Genomic DNA, 15,249 nt, shown 5'->3' on the forward strand with positions numbered 1-15,249 from the left:
CTACTGGCATGTAATGGCTAGGGGCCAGGACAGCTGCCCACAAGCGCGGGACAGTCCCATACAATGAAGACGAGTTCTGCTCAAAGGCCAACAGGGCCCCAGGTGAGAAACACAGAACTAAAAATGAGAAACCCTTAGGAGTTTGGGGTTTGAGTTTGAATCACTTTGCTGTACACCAGAAACTGATACAACACTGTAAATCAACTAGACTGCAATTAAAAAAGAGAAACCCTACCCAGGGTTTGACATGTGCCTACACAACAGCAACATTTAAAGACAAGCTCAGGGGACTTCCCTGGTGGTCCAGTGGTTAAGAGTTCCCCTTCCAATGCACGGGGTGCAGGTTCAATCCCTGGTCCGGGAGCTAAGATCCCACGTGCCTCGAGGCCAAAAAACCAAAGCAAAACAGAAGCAATAAAGACTTTAAAAATGGTCCACATCAAAAAAACATAAAAAAGGGCTTCCCTGGAGGCGCAGTGGTTAAGAGTCTGCCTGCCAATGCAGGGGACATGGGTTCAAGCGCTGGTCCGGGAAGATCCCACATGCCACAGAGCAACGAAGCCCGTGTGCCACAGCTACTGAGCCTGTGCTCTAGAGCCCACAAGCCACAACTACTGAGCCCGTGAGCTGCAACTACTGAAGCCCGCATGCCTAGAGCCCGCATTCCACGAGAGAAGCCCGCGCACCGCAATGAAGAGTAGCCCCTGCTCGCCGCAACTAGAGAAAGCCCACGTGCGGCAACGAAGACCCAATGCAGCCAAAAATAAAAAATAAATTAAAAAAAAAACAAGCTCAGGGGTTTCATTCCCAATATGGTTTTCCTACTATTGCTGAATAATGAAAAAAATCCCCCAAGAAGTTTAGAATGACTCGTATTTAATATTGATATTAGGAGCAGAGAGTCTGCGCCCTGCTCCTGGTGTGGAGCAGCTAAGGACAAGCTCTGCGGGTGGGCCTGAGCCGAACCAGGCCCCGGGCACACAGCAGGCACTCCACGACTGCAGTCTAAAGGGATGACTGGGGGTGGGGGAGGAAACAGGGCCCTCAGCTGCCCTCCCCGCACCAGTCCCGCCTTGCTAAAGGACCCTCTTCCCTACCAAGGCAGAGGCCACTCACTCCCTGGCATACAGGAGGCACTCAATACTTTCTGTGCGGTAAGTAAACAGATGGGGCCCTGGGTCTCCCAACTGTTGAGTGAAGGGGTGGACAGATGGCTGCCAAAGCCCACTGGGTCCTAAAGCCCTTCAACCTCAGTGACGAAGGAGCTAAGGCTTTGGCCGTGTGTGGCCCGAGGATGCTGGGGCAGCAGAGGAGCCCGTCTGCCACTGGTCAGCCTTGTGGCCATGCCACCTGCCCACGGCACCCACACAGCAGCAGGCCAGGCCTTCCCAGTCCTCAGAACACACCTGCCAGCCAGGTCGTTCCCGCCCCTTGTACAGAGGAGCCCCTGAGCCCGCGAGAGGTGGAGGGGCCTGCTCAAGAGGCAGGGCAGGAACTCACCAGTCTTCACAGAACCGTCACGGCTGCATCTCTCCCCGGCACTCGAACGTGTTTCAAGGGGGGAGAAATGGACTGTGTCATGTAAAGAAATACTCGTTTTCAGTGCTTTTTATGTGGCGCTCAAAGCACTCTGCAAACAATCCCTCCCGATCACGTGCAGGCGGCGGCCTGGCTGGGCTCGGCCCACTGGAGCCCCTTCGGCCTCCTCAGCCACGCGCCCTCCACGCCAAGGTCCTCGGGAGGCCCCTACAGGTTCTAGTGCAGGTCCTCGTCAGCCTCCTGCACCTCCACGTGACTGTAGGACCTCCAGGCCTGCAGGTTACAGCTCTTCAGGATGGTTCCCAGCTGCTTCCCAGGTCCTACTTCAAAAGTTTTGGGGAACTCGGTGCCTTTCTTCCTCTCATATACGGCGTGCATCGTCTGCTCCCACTTCACCGGGGAGACCACCTGCCGGACCAGCAGTTTCCGGATGTGTTCTGGATGCGTGTATCTACTGCCGTTAACGTTTGAGTGGACGGACACCAGAGGCTTCCTGACATCAATTGCCTTTAAAACTTGTGCCAGGGGCTCCAAAGCTGGCTCCATGAGGCTGGTGTGGAAGCCACCGCTAACCGGCAACATCTTGGTGCGTCTGAAGTGATACCTGGAGGAATTCTTCTGGAGAAACTGCAGAGCCTGGAAGCAAAAGAAGGGACGTTGACGTTTAAGCCAAGCAAATCTTAGGGGAAGAAACAGAGAGGCAGTCACCACTGGCTGATGTCACAGTCCTACGTATAGGATCTGCTTATCTCTACACACCAGCACCGGTTATTCCATCCTGCACGGCTGCCAAGTCAGTGTCCCAGAAGCCCTCACCAGCCCGGTTGCCCCAGGCAGCCTCTTTGAACTTCTTTTAGTTCATCCATAAAATGAGCACAATTTCACCTACTTCATAAGATTGCTGGGAAGTGATCAAATAGGAGGTATCTGATGAATGAAAAAGCAGTATCTAGTAAGTGTCAGTTTTCAATTAGAATTCTGCTACTCTTCATAATTTTTTTAAGCCTGTTTTCTTGTTACTCCATAACCTTCAAGATGAAAATTCACAAGATTCCAGCCTCACTTCACAATCTAAGGTCTGAAACCCCTCATCTGGGCTCCTCTAGAGAAGACAAGAGCTTGATTAAAAGGGGCCTCTGGGACTAACAGGCCCCAACTTAGAACCACTTGCAAACATCTTTAGAACAGTATATAGAGACCCTGTGCCCTCGGGACACAGCCCAAGGCCTACCACCCTGACAGCCCTTCACTGGGATCCACCAAAGGCCTTCCCATGCACTAAACCATCTGCCACGTCCCTCCAACCTGACACCATCCACGGCCTGCTCAGAAGCTGGGCCAGCTGCTCCTGACGACTCAAGGTAAGTCGTGGCAGCTGCGTGACCTTGGGCACTTTACCTGTCAGTGCCTTAGTTTCCTCACCTGTAAAATGGCGATAACAACAGTTACGTCACAGGGCTATGAAGAACTATGCTCAGTATACAAACCCGATAGAGGGGCGGTGATTATTAACTTGTTACCAAGCCCATCCATGTCCACCGGAAAAAATACAGCAGGGTCTGGAGTTCCCTGGTGGCCTAGTGGTTAGGATTCCAGGCTTTCACTACTGTGGCCCAGGTTCAATCCCTGATTGAGGAACTGAGATCCTGCAAGCTGTGCGGCACGGCCAAAAAAAAAAAAAAAAAAAAAAAAATACAGCGGGGAAGCTATTTGTGCCCCGAAAGGGGAGGGATGAATATCTCTGGTTGGATGGTGCTCGTTCGTCCCTCTCTGTGGGCCCCGCCCTGCAGGAGCTTAGCCTGCTGCCCAGGCAGGGCCAGTTCAGCCCGAGGCTCATCACGTGTCACTTCCCTCTGCCGTGAGTGAGTCCATCTGTTCCACCCCGAGGCTGCTCAGCCGCCTGAGCCTTGGGGCGAAATCCAAGTGGAGCAGAGCCCAGCACAGCGAACTGTCATGGAGTGTGAACCATGCATCTGGGAAGCACGGAGGGGTCTGGGCTGTCACTGCAGCAGAGTCTAGCCTGACCTGACTGACCTGGTGCTTCACACCCAATTCCACGCTCCATCCATCCCCACCTCACTGAGGGATGCGCCCCCAGAGCCCCTCTGAACAGGAGACTCTTGGGCTTCACAGCCCAAGCCTTTCCCACCACGCCTGGACACTTCTGATCACCGTCTACGGAGACAGCTGCTCGGGGGCACTTCTGCACCACCGCCACGGTCTCTAAGTGCTTTCCATGGGAAGCCTCTGGATTCATCCAACTCAAGTCCCAGGTCAGGGCCACAGGAGTCAAGGACACAGCCTCGGGGTCCAGAGGCTCCTGTGGCTGGCTCTCAGGCCAGGCATGGGTCTAGCAAAGGGCAAGGAGTTTTTTCACATCCACTGTTGGGAAAGGGACTCACCTGCTCAGGGGACTCTGCCCGCACCTAAGCTCTTTGCTGTAGCACTTCCAACAGCACCAAAAGCCAAACCTGGGAATCCCAGGAATCGCCACCTGCACTGGATGCCCATCTGTCTGGGAGCCTGGGAGATTCCTGCCTTGACTGGGGGGCCCCTCCTGGCCCACTTATGGGCTTCCTTCCAAGGCTATTAACGGGAATAAGCAACCAGCTCCGTGATTCGCTTGGGGCCACCGTAGCTGGTCTTCCCGTCATCTCAGAACTGCCCCAGAGGCTCTCACTGATTCAGAGGAGATACGTAAGGACAGCGGCGTACTGGCAAGGCCTTAACAGGGAGATGAACCAGCATGGTCAAGTGGAGGAAACTTGGACTTCAGACGGACGTGGACGGGAGCTCTCACCCTGCCTCCACCACCACTAAGCCCTTGGCCCTCTGCCTCACCTCCCCGGTGTAGAGCTCCCGTCCACAGAGCACAGGACCAGACGGAGGACCGGAGGAGACAAGATGGGGAAGCACCCATCCGGTCTGCACTCAACACTCCCCAGCCAGGCACATGGTACAGAACTGCCCCTTCCGTCAGGCGCTCCTGTCTGCCTGGGATGCCCCTGCTCTTGGCAACCTCATCCTCCAGGCACCGCCTCCTGGCACCCTGGTAGTCAGCCTGACCCTTACTGTGCCCTGAAACCTGGAGTCATCCATTCACAGCCAGCCTTCCTTTGACAGCAGGAACCCCGGCTGATCCGTCCGTGTGTCCTCAGTGCTTGCCACACAGGAGCTGCCCGAGAAAGGATGTCTGGGGCAGCAGTGAGTGGAAGGATGGACAGAAGGAAAGGCTGCAAAAACAGACACCTAAGAAAAAGTAGAGCAGGGCAGAGTAACCCAGCAGGAAACAGCTTCTCTCTCCAAAGAAGCAACTGGATCATAGGCTGTGAGAAGCCCAGAACGTATCACAGGAAGGCCCTGGAGATCATCTGGCCCAGCCCCTTTACTTTCCACGTGGGCTGGAAATTTGCCCAAGGTCTGTACGTGGTGGAGCGGAGACAGTACCCCAGCCTCCTGCCTCTCCCTGCAGTGCTCGCTCCACCACACACCCCCCTGGCCCCCAGATGCCTCCCAAGGACCAGGGCTGGGCAGAGCACCTGTTACGCTCTGTGCGCTCCCAGGTGTGGAATAATTCCAACCTTCTGGACTGGACGGGGGTCTAGGAAGGTTGCTCCCGTGAACACCCACCTCCAGGTGTCCTGAGATCACCCTGCAGTCGGGAAAGAGGTAGCTGGACACCTCGCACACGGGGTTCTCTATGCCCAAAGTCCTGCAGTGCTCCTGGGCCTCCAGACAGGCAAAGGTGAACTTGGACTGAGGCTGGCCGACGACAGACAACATCCCACTGGGGACAGCTTCCGAGGCTTCCTGCATGGCCTCAGCTCGGATTTTCACTGCATACAAACCTACCCAGAGAGAAGTGCATTTGGAAAAATCAAGGCACGTAATGGAGAAGAGAAGCCCAGACCCAAAAAGCAAAGCACAAATTCCACACTGTGTGCTGGAGACCCTGATATTGGTATCCATCACCAGTCTACAAGCCGCAGTTCTACGTATCTGAAACCATACATATATGGTACCACCATCATCAAAAGGCAGGGTGCTGTCCCTGGCACAACCTCAGTGTCCACTGACAGATGGATAAAGAAGACGTGGTACATATATATGATGGAATATTAGTCTAAAAAAGAATGGAATAATGCCACTTGCAGCAACATGGCTGGACCTAGAGATTATCATACTAAGTGAAGTTAGAGAGACAAACACCATGTATCACTTATATGTGGAAAATAAAATACGACACAAACGAACATATCTACGAAACAGAAACAGACTGAGATATAGAGAACAGACTCGTGGCTGCCAAGGGGGAGGGAACGTGGGGGGGGAAGGATTGGGAGTTGGGGATTAGCACATGCAAACTATTATATACAGGATAAACAACAAGGTCCTACTGTAGAGCACAGGGATATACATCCAATATCCTGTGATAAACCATAATGGAAAAGAATATGAAAAAGCATATATGTATAACTGAATCACTTTTCTGTACAGCAGAAATTAGCACAACATTGTAAATCAACTATACTTCAATAAAATTTAAAAACAAAACAAAAAAGAATGGACTGCAATTACTGGACAGCTATCATCCTGGTCCTGGGCCAGACCAAGGAGCGGTTAAGGGACCAATCCAGGGTTTGATGGGACAACGAAGTCTGAGGAACAAACCCTGCACCCTTTCTCTCTAACACACCTTCGTTCACCCGGCACCGTATTATGTCTGTACTGGACTTTTAGCCCTTACACAAGCAGAACTGTGGAGCAAATACATTAAAAGCCTGTGTTAACAGGCAGGAGAGAACCCACAGGAACGTGGAAACCCTCCCAAGCAGGCATTAAATAACTATGCAAATTGTCAAGTGAAAAAACACAGAATGTCAATAATCCTGCAAATTACATACACATAAAACTCCATTTGTATAAAACAGTTTTATTAGGATGTGGAAATATGAAAATTTTTTTCCACTTCCTTGATAATGCTTCCTTCCTATAATGCTTTTTTAAAAAACAATGAGGTGAATTTCACATAAAATATAACCAGTTTCAAGTGTATAATTCAGTGGTATTTGTTTTGTTCATGTTGTACAACCACCAGCTCTAGTTTCAAAACTTTCCATCAGCCCATAAAACACCTCATTTCTCCTTCCCTCCATCCCCGGTAACCTCTAATCTGTTGTCTCTCTGGATTTATGTATTCTGGACATTTCATATAAAAATATGTGATTTTTGTGTCTGGCTCCTTTCACGTAGCATGTTTTTGATGTTCATCCACACTGTAACATCAGTATTTCATTTCTTTTTATGGCTGAATAATATTCCACTGGATGGATCGACTACAATTTGTTTATCCATTCATCTGGTTATGGACATTTGGATCATTCCCACCTTTTGGCTATTATGACTAATGCTGTTATAAACATCTGTGTACAAGTTTTTCTGTGTGGACATATGTTTTCATTTCTTAGGTATAGACCTGTGAGTAGAACTACTGGGTCACATGGTAATTCTATGCTTAACTTGTTTTCCACAATGGCTGCACCACTTTACATTTCACCAACAATGTGTGAGGTTCCTACATCCTTGTCAACACTTACTATTTTCCTCTTTTGGTTTTTAAATTAAAGCCACCCCAGTGGGTATGAAGTGGTACCCCACTGCGGTTTTGATTTGCATTTCCCTAATGATTGGTGATGTTGCACATCTTTTCATGTGCTTATTGGTCCTTCGTATATCTTCTTTGGAGAAATGTCTATTCAAGTCCTTTGTATTTAGCTATAAGCAAAAATGTTTACATGTTTATACACAAAAATCTTAAGAAGTGGAACTGATATGGCTCAAGATCAAACACTGATTTATTCTTTTTCACTTAATGAGAATCTATTGATGATCTACCACACGACAGGCACTGGAGGTACACGAGTGGACTAAGAATGCACATAAGTAGTGGGAGACACTAAAGCAAGAAGATTTCACAAGACTACAAGAAGAAAGAAATTCCCTGATGAACCCTCCAAGCTTAAAAGGGAATCAAGGTGAAGTCTGGTCCTCAGGTCCCATTGTCACCCCCACCCATGGCTCCCTTCTCTATTACCCCTGGGTAGGTCCAGAATTATTTTTGGTAGTGCCCCTTGTCCTCAGTAAGCCCAGCAAGACAATACCCCATGCATAAAACCGAACCTTGGGACTTCCCTGGTGTTCTAATGGTTAAGAATCCGCCTTCCAATGCAGGGACGTGCGTTCGATCCCTGGTCACAGAACTAAGATCCCACATGCCACAGGGCAACTAAGCCCATGCGCTCTGGAGCCCACGCTCCGCAACGAAAGATCCCCCATGCCACAACTAAGACTCGATGTAGCCAAATAAATAAATATTAAAAAAAAAAAAAAAACCAAACCTCTTCCTATGTACCTTCACAAAATTCCATGGCTCCAGCAAACACTAGGGCTGCAAATTCTCCCACACTGAATCCAGCAGCAGCAACACAGTTCTCAATAACCTGCAGTGACACATGCAGAAGAACATGAGGCCAAGTTCTCAGGCGAGTTCAGTCCGGGGCTCTGCACTTTCAAGCTGACAGGGGTTCAGCAGTTCAGTGAGCCAGGTTCTGCTGGCTCCAGCTAGAAGACAACACACAGAAGTGGCCTTGACTATCACTGATCCAGCCCTTTACTGATGAGGAACTTTAACTGGCAAGGCAAGTTAAAGCCTACTCGCGGACTCCTTGGTTGAGCTGTGATGCCAACCCAGGGCTCTGGATTCTCTTGCTTCTGCCCTGGTGCTGCCCCTCAGGCAGATGGAGACAGAGGACGCTAAGTACAGAAGTTAAGAGCATGACCTTCAGAGTCACCTCTGGATTTGATTTTTAGCCTGGGAGAGTTCCCTAACGTCTGCGCCTCAGTTATCTCATCTGTGAAATGGGGAGAGCAGCAGGACCGACCTCACAGGGCTGCTGAGAGAATTACATGGAGATAACACCCCTAAATCGCTCAGCACAGACCTGGCCCAGGACAGGCACTGGATGAATGTTATTATCATGACTCGACATGACCACTTAAACTAATTCCTTTAATATCTCTGAGTCTTCTTTCCTTACCCACTAAGTAACAGTACTTACCTCACAAGGCTGTTGTGAGGATGAAATGGGGGTAAAGTACCAGCTTAACATTTACTGTTGTGATAATAAATATTAATAGCAATCATTTCACAACTTCAAGTGAACTGATACTTTCAGGTATCACCTTCTCAATGACCCTTCCTTTAAGGGTGAAGCTTAATCCTTCTAAAATCATTTAGTAATTAATTAAATGATTAAGGATCATTTAAAATCGCAACCCGGCCCTCCACTCCCTGGCCCCTTTCCCTGCTCTATTCTTCTTTCTGAAACACTTATCTTTAACACACTACGTAATTTACATAGCATATTTATTCTCTATTATCTATCTCCTTGCCCTAACATGCAAGCGCCCCAGGCGCAGGGATCCTTGTTTTGTTTGTTGTAGGCTGTATCCCCTGGGCCTACAACAGTGCCCGGCACGGTGGGAACTCAGTAAGGATCTGCCGAACAGATCAGACGTTGGAGCACGCCGGCCTGGCAGGCTGGAGCCTCGGCTGGACCGCGACCTAGCTGTGAGAGCTCGGGCAGAGCCCATTCTCCCCGGCCTGCCACCGGGCCTCGGGCCTCACCGCGGGCTGCAGGTGATGCAGTTTCTCGACGGCGGCCAGCGAAGCCACGAAAACGGCGGGCTGGCAGTGCACGGTGCGGTCCAGGGCCTCCTGCGGCCCATGCAGGCTCAGCTCCAGCAAGTCGTAGCCCAGCACGCGGTGGGCGGCGGCGTAGAGCTCGCGGACGCGCGGGTAGCGGAGCAGACCGCGGCCCATGCCCACCACCTGGCTGCCCTGGCCGGGGAAGAGCAGCACTGAGCACTGGCCCGGCAACCGCCGCACCGAGGCCTCCCGGGGCCCTTCCACCGCCGCTGTCGCATCTCGCAGCAGCTCCTCCACGTCCACCGCGCCCGGGGGAGGCAGCAGGAAGCTCGAGGCGCCGCGGCGGCAGCGCACGCCCCGGCCCCAGGCCCACGCAGCCCGCGCGACCCGTACGTTCATGCTGAGGAACCGGCCCCACGCGCGTTACCAGGGCGACCGAGGCCCGACTGCGGCGGCGCGGCGCAGCGCAGCGCGGCGCGGTCCTTGACGCATTTCCTGCCGGCGGGCAGAGGCACCGCTGGGCGGGAAGAAAGGTTCCGCTGTTACCGCTTCCGTCCCTGCTCGGAAACTGTCGGCTGTGCGTCGGGTGACCACACGCTTACCTAAACCTCTGCAGGAAAAAATAAAACACGACACCGCACCACAATGAGCCCTCAAACATATTTATTAAGTAAACAACTCAATGCAATGTAATATTCAACCTAGCATGGGAAAAGTACTTGAAACGCTTCCACATTCTTTCTTGCATCTGATTTTCCCAGCACTGTCCTCTTTGATGTTTCCTACAAACCAGACACGGTGCCAGGCACAAAATAATCGTCCAATTAATACTTGTCCCGTTGAACAAAGCCCTGGATATTTTTCAGACATTAGTCTGTTTAATTCCTCACAGCAACGCTGTGACGAATAGGTGCTATTATTATCCTTAGTTTACACATGAGTAGACAAGGGCTCAAAGACAGGTGGTTAGTGACAAAAGGAGGACTGGAAATTGGGGGTGCAAGGCTGGGTCAGAGAGAGTCTAATTCTGACCTCATCTCTAACTACATCCCTTTACGCCCCCTGCTCCTCTTTCATTCCCTGCCAGCCTCTTCTAAGGAGCGCAGGACACACACACACACACACACACACACACACACACACACACACACACACACACACACACACACACACACACACACACACACACACACACACACACACAACCTCACTCCACACCTCAGAATGAGGAAGATCTAGGTAGACCTGAGGTAGGAGATAGATGGGCCGCTGGGCTGCACAACTGGGGTTTGTCAAGTGGAGTAAAATTGAAGCTTTGTTCTCACCCAGGCACTCCAAGGACAAAGCTAGTGGCAGAAGCTGAGCTCTGCTAAGGTAAAGAGATAAGGCGCCCACTCCTGAGGTCAATAAAAACTTCCCTGTCTGCACATGCGCAGGAAGGCTCCTTGGGGGTCAGAAAGGGAGCAGCCGCCACCCCACAGTATGTGTGGACATACACCCAGCTAGAAGGCCTCTGCAGTGGGATCCATCTTAGCAAAATGTTGCACATGCATGTTGTGGAGGGTCCTGGGACCCATCAGCTGTGAAAAAAGAAACGAGATAATTGGCCAAATGTAAACCAAGACCCGAAGAACTGTCCTATATACGTGATTTAAATCACCTCTTTACTGAGCTCCTCATTCAGGACTCCCACACTCCTCTCTGTGGGTATATTTCTGGCTAGCTTCTGACTTACTGGCCCCTCTCATTAGAGAGGAGGCTGGTAGCCTTTCCCTCCAGGTGTGTATTTCTGCCCTGCTTCTGTCTTAAACAAACTGTTTGTCTGTGTGCTCTCCCACATGTTATGCTGTGTCTCTAATAATAAACTTTGTACCTGATTTTACAGTTTTTGCCTCCTTGAAACACTCTTGCTTTAAAATGGGGGAAAGAGCTAGGGCCCCTTTGCTTCTAGTCTCTAGGCCCTCGTGGTCTAGCAGCTACGATTCCTGGTTTTCATCTAGGCTATCCAGGTTCGACTCCTGGGCAGGGAACTACAGTCTCTTCAGGACTGCTCACTGCTGTCTCTCCGAGATCAGACTTACATCATCAAGTCTACTACAGTGAGCTTGTCCTGAGAAAAGAATCAGATGAGCTCTCAGGTCATCCGCAGCAGCCTTGCTTTTGACACGGAAAAGGAGGAAGTGAGGTGCATATCCAGCAAGAGGAGATTAGTTAAATAAATGATGGCAAATCTATACAATGCTGTGGTGATAAAAGATATGGAGGAGGTTTTCAGGTTAAGACATGAACAGAGCACACGCTGCCTCCAGAAGCACATAAACCCAGAGGAAAGGAATCTTTTAAAGACATAAAACACAAGGACAGGGAGAACAGGAACAGCAACAGAATCTCTTCAAGCTGGAAACCAGGATGAACAGTATTATCTGATTCAGCAGACTCCAGACGGCCGAAGCTGAGAACCAACCCTCATTCATACAACAGAATCCTTAAATGCTTAGGAACTGGTAGCCCTAGGCACTTCTAGATCTAAGGGCCTTAAAAAAGGCTGAAACTGGGCTTCCCTGGTGGCGCAGTGGTTGAGAGTCCGCCTGCCAGATGCAGGGGAAACGGGTTCGTGCCCCGGTGCGGGAAGATCCCACATGCCGTGGAGCGGCTGGGCCCGTGAGCCATGGCCGCTGAGCCTGCGCATCCGGAGCCTGTGCTCCGCAACGGGAGAGGCAAAGGCTGAAATTAAGAGAACTATTTGAAGGTGTCTTTGAAGAACAGTTAGCTCTTTAGATGTCTTCCCTCTCTTTAGCCCCTGGGTGATACCCCTCCCTCATTCTGGCAAATGCTTAGCTCTGGAAAGGGCTGGGCAGGCCAAGGATCATGGTGAATGTGGGTTCTCTGCTGAAACAGGTGGATACTGACTGCTGAATGCAGAGATCTCCTCCCATGCTCCCAGAAATGTGCCACCAGACCCCTACCCTCCAGGCAAGAACTGGAGGGCCTTGGGGACTCTGACCAGTACAAGAGGAAAATGCTGAAGATATTGACAGTCCAGGAAGTTACCAAATGACCAACAAGTTCAACTTACAGTGAAGCTAATTCAACAAATACCATCCAAAGACTTATTTTCCTTTTTTCTTCTTATCATGAGCAGCCAGGCAAGGATGCCCAAGCATCTGAGGAAAGCCTCTTACATACAGAAAAAAATAAAATAAAATAACTACAATGCATAGGAATCAGAGACTATGATGAGAGAAGAAAATAATTGTTTTAAGAAAATTATCCTTGAGAGTTGAGAGGTAAGAGAAGACATTGCATCAGTGAAAAATGTACAGGAAGTTTTAATTTTTTTTTTATAGTTTTTTTTTTTTTTTTTTTTGGCCACGCTGTGCAGCATTCCAGATCTTCCCCAACCAGGGATTGAACCTGTGTCCCCTGCAGTGGGAGCATGGAGTCTTAACCACTGGACCACCAGGGAAGTCCAGGAAGTTATTTTTTTTAAAAAAAAGAACCTTGAGAAAACAACAACAACAAAAATCCCTTGGAAATAAAAAAATAAGATAGCTGAATTTTAAAAAATCAATAGAGGGCCAAGAAGAGAAAGTTGAGGAAACATCACAGAAGTTTACAGAAAAAGAAGAAAGCAAACCATGAGAAGCAGGAGAGGAAGGGAAGTTAGAAGACAAGCCCAGGAAGTCCAGGGTTCTGAGTAATAGGGATTCCAGAAAGAGAAGCGAGAACATGGAGGGAAGGAAATCATCCCCTCTAAAAATCCAGTTTCTGAAAAATAAAAGATATGAGTTTCCTGAGAGCTGGAACATTGGATGAAATTAGACCCACATCGAGGAATATCAGCATGGAATTCCAGGACTCTGAGGACGAAAAGCTTAAAATCTTCCAGGAAGAACAAAGGGGGTTGCACACAAAGGCTCAGAACACAGAATGGCTTCAGTCTGCTCATCGCACCATGGCAGCTGGAAAACGGCGTGTCTCCACGATGCTGAAGGACAATGATTTCCGACTTTGAATTTTTACTCAGTCAAACATCAGTCAACCACAGGACAGAGTGCAAGATCTCAAAAAAGATACCTCCTACGTAGCCTTTCTTAAGACTGCATCCTTGGGGACTTCCCTGGTGGCGCAGTGGTTAGGAATCCGCCTGCCAGTGCAGGGGACATGGGTTCAAGCCCTGGTCCGGGAAGATCCCACATGCTGCGGAGCAACTAAGCCCACACGTCACAACTACTGAAGTCCATGCGCCTCGAGCCCGTGCTGCGCAGCAAGAGAAGCCTGCACTGCAATGAAAAGTAGACCCCGCTCACCGCAACTAGAGAAAGCTCACGCGCAGCAACGAAGACCCAACGCAGTCAAAAAAAATACATTAAAAAAAAAAAAAAAGACTGCATTCTTGGAGGATGGGCTCATCGCCAACACAGGGGGACCAGGAAGGGCGAGATGTGCTGTCCAGGAAATGAGAAGCCAGCTACCACAGAGGGGTCAAGGCCACCCCCAGGCTGGTGGTGAAGAGAGATCCCAGGATGACCTGTGCACCAGGCCTTCGAGCAGCCGGTACATCAGAGATGCACAGAGGGCTGTCATCACCAAGTTGCCACCTGTCACTGTCCTGCCTGTTTAGGAACTGAAATGTCTGGTGAGCCTGGCCTAGATTCCCGTCCACACTTGGCTGTCTTGATCACAGGCTGATGAGACCCTGTTCTCCCTTCCACATTCTGCTGCCTGGCTCAGTGAAGGACACTGTTCCGTCTCACGGAAGTGTCCACCCCCGCTCCTGAGGTCTGGACACAGGTGCAGTGAGCTCAGAAGCAAGAAGACACACAGCCCATGCCTCTATTTCATATTGAATGTCCACACCACAGCCTGGCGGGATGGGCCGACAGGGGAGCTGCACACCCAGCCTTACCCACCAGCTGCCCCAGAGGGACTCCTGTCAATGCTCAGGGAGGCTGAGGCCAGTCTGTGCCCCAGCGGTTCAGTTCAGTTTCACCTTCGTAGGGGTCTTCCTCTGCCCCGGCCATCGTGTCCACTCTCTCCAGCCAGCTGCATGCTGCCCCTCAGCTGTTTGAAGCGAATCAATATAGGGCTCAGGGAGACATACCTAAGGGTCTTAATAAAACTCTAAAGGAAAGTAAGGGCGTGTTTAACCCAAAAGTCAAGACAGAGGTGACCTCTGGAGTGGCAGAAGCAATCCCCAGAGAGAGCGCCAGGAGGTTCCTAGGGCACTAGGAATCTTCTTCTTATTAACCTGGGGGTGGACAGACGGCATCTTGTTATTATTCTAAAGCGCACATGTGTTAAACGTAGACAAATTTTTGATAATGTAGAAAGAGGTTTCTGATTTATTGTAAGGGGAAGAAAACAAATTACAAAACCAATTATTTCATGAAGGCATTCTTGTAAAGAAACATGTGCACATGCTTAGAAAAAGGCATAGAAAAACTCACAGTGTTGACTGTGCTTGGGTAATGGGAGAGAGGGTGACTTTTTTCTTTTTGCCTGTATTTTCCAATTTCCTTACAATAAATATGAATTATTCATGTAAGAAAGTAAACACACAAAATATAAGAAAATACTGTACTCAAATCACACTTAGAATTGAGAAGCCTAATGAATGACACAATAGTTAAGAGCTCAGGCCCTGGACTGCAGGGGTATAAATCCTGACTGCATCACTGACAAGCTGTGTGACCTTGTCACCTCTCTGAGTATTCTCTGGGGATTGGGAGGGTGTTTTCCATGTCTCCTTCCTCGATCGACTGAGGCCGGGGGCTGGGTTTGCTTGTGTTGTACCCTCCAGGGTTGAGCCCAGAGCTGGGCAACCTGTGGTGCTCAATATATACATCCCTTGAGCTTGGCACGTGCCAAATGCGCAGGAGAGGCTCCTATGCTCAGTGCTGTGAAGTTCAGAGGTCACTGCCCGATTAGAGTGGGGGTGGTACAGAGTCAGGGTTCTGGAAGAGCTTCCTGGGGTGACACTGGGGAGCAGTCAGACTTGG

At 50.1% G+C, this 15,249-nt stretch overlaps 1 protein-coding gene across 2 annotated transcripts; it reads right to left on the minus strand.

Moving 5' to 3' along the window:
• Positions 1–893: 893 nt before the first annotated feature.
• MCAT (malonyl-CoA-acyl carrier protein transacylase) lies at positions 894–9,654 on the minus strand. Of its 2 annotated transcripts, XM_082666511.1 has the most exons (4): positions 9,227–9,654; positions 7,952–8,039; positions 5,170–5,387; positions 894–2,175 (listed from the first exon to the last, which is right to left on the minus strand). In XM_082666511.1, the coding sequence occupies exons 1-4, from the start codon at positions 9,644–9,646 to the stop codon at positions 1,756–1,758; spliced, it is 1,146 nt and encodes a 381-aa protein (XP_082522637.1). In that variant the 5' UTR covers positions 9,647–9,654; the 3' UTR covers positions 894–1,755. The 2 variants fall into 2 exon arrangements, with proteins under 2 accessions (XP_082522637.1, XP_082522638.1); XM_082666512.1 differs by lacking the exon at positions 894–2,175 and having other exon boundaries at positions 5,296–5,387; positions 7,938–8,039.
• Between the last annotated feature and the right edge of the window lie 5,595 nt (positions 9,655–15,249).

The sequence above is a fragment of the Grampus griseus genome (genome assembly GCF_964374135.1).
Source record: "Grampus griseus genome assembly, chromosome: 11".
Classification (NCBI taxonomy): domain Eukaryota; kingdom Metazoa; phylum Chordata; class Mammalia; order Artiodactyla; family Delphinidae; genus Grampus; species Grampus griseus.

Excerpts from the sequence above, each read along its gene's own strand:
- MCAT (XM_082666511.1), bottom strand. The coding sequence starts at position 9,646 with ATGAACGTACGGGTCGCGCGGGCTGCGTGGGCCTGGGGCCGGGGCGTG. Across the intron at positions 8,040-9,226 it reads TGCATCACCTGCAGCCCGCG|GTTATTGAGAACTGTGTTGC; the intron begins GTGAGGCCCGAG and ends GTGTCACTGCAG. Across the intron at positions 2,176-5,169 it reads TGATCTCAGGACACCTGGAG|GCTCTGCAGTTTCTCCAGAA; the intron begins GTGGGTGTTCAC and ends TTTTGCTTCCAG.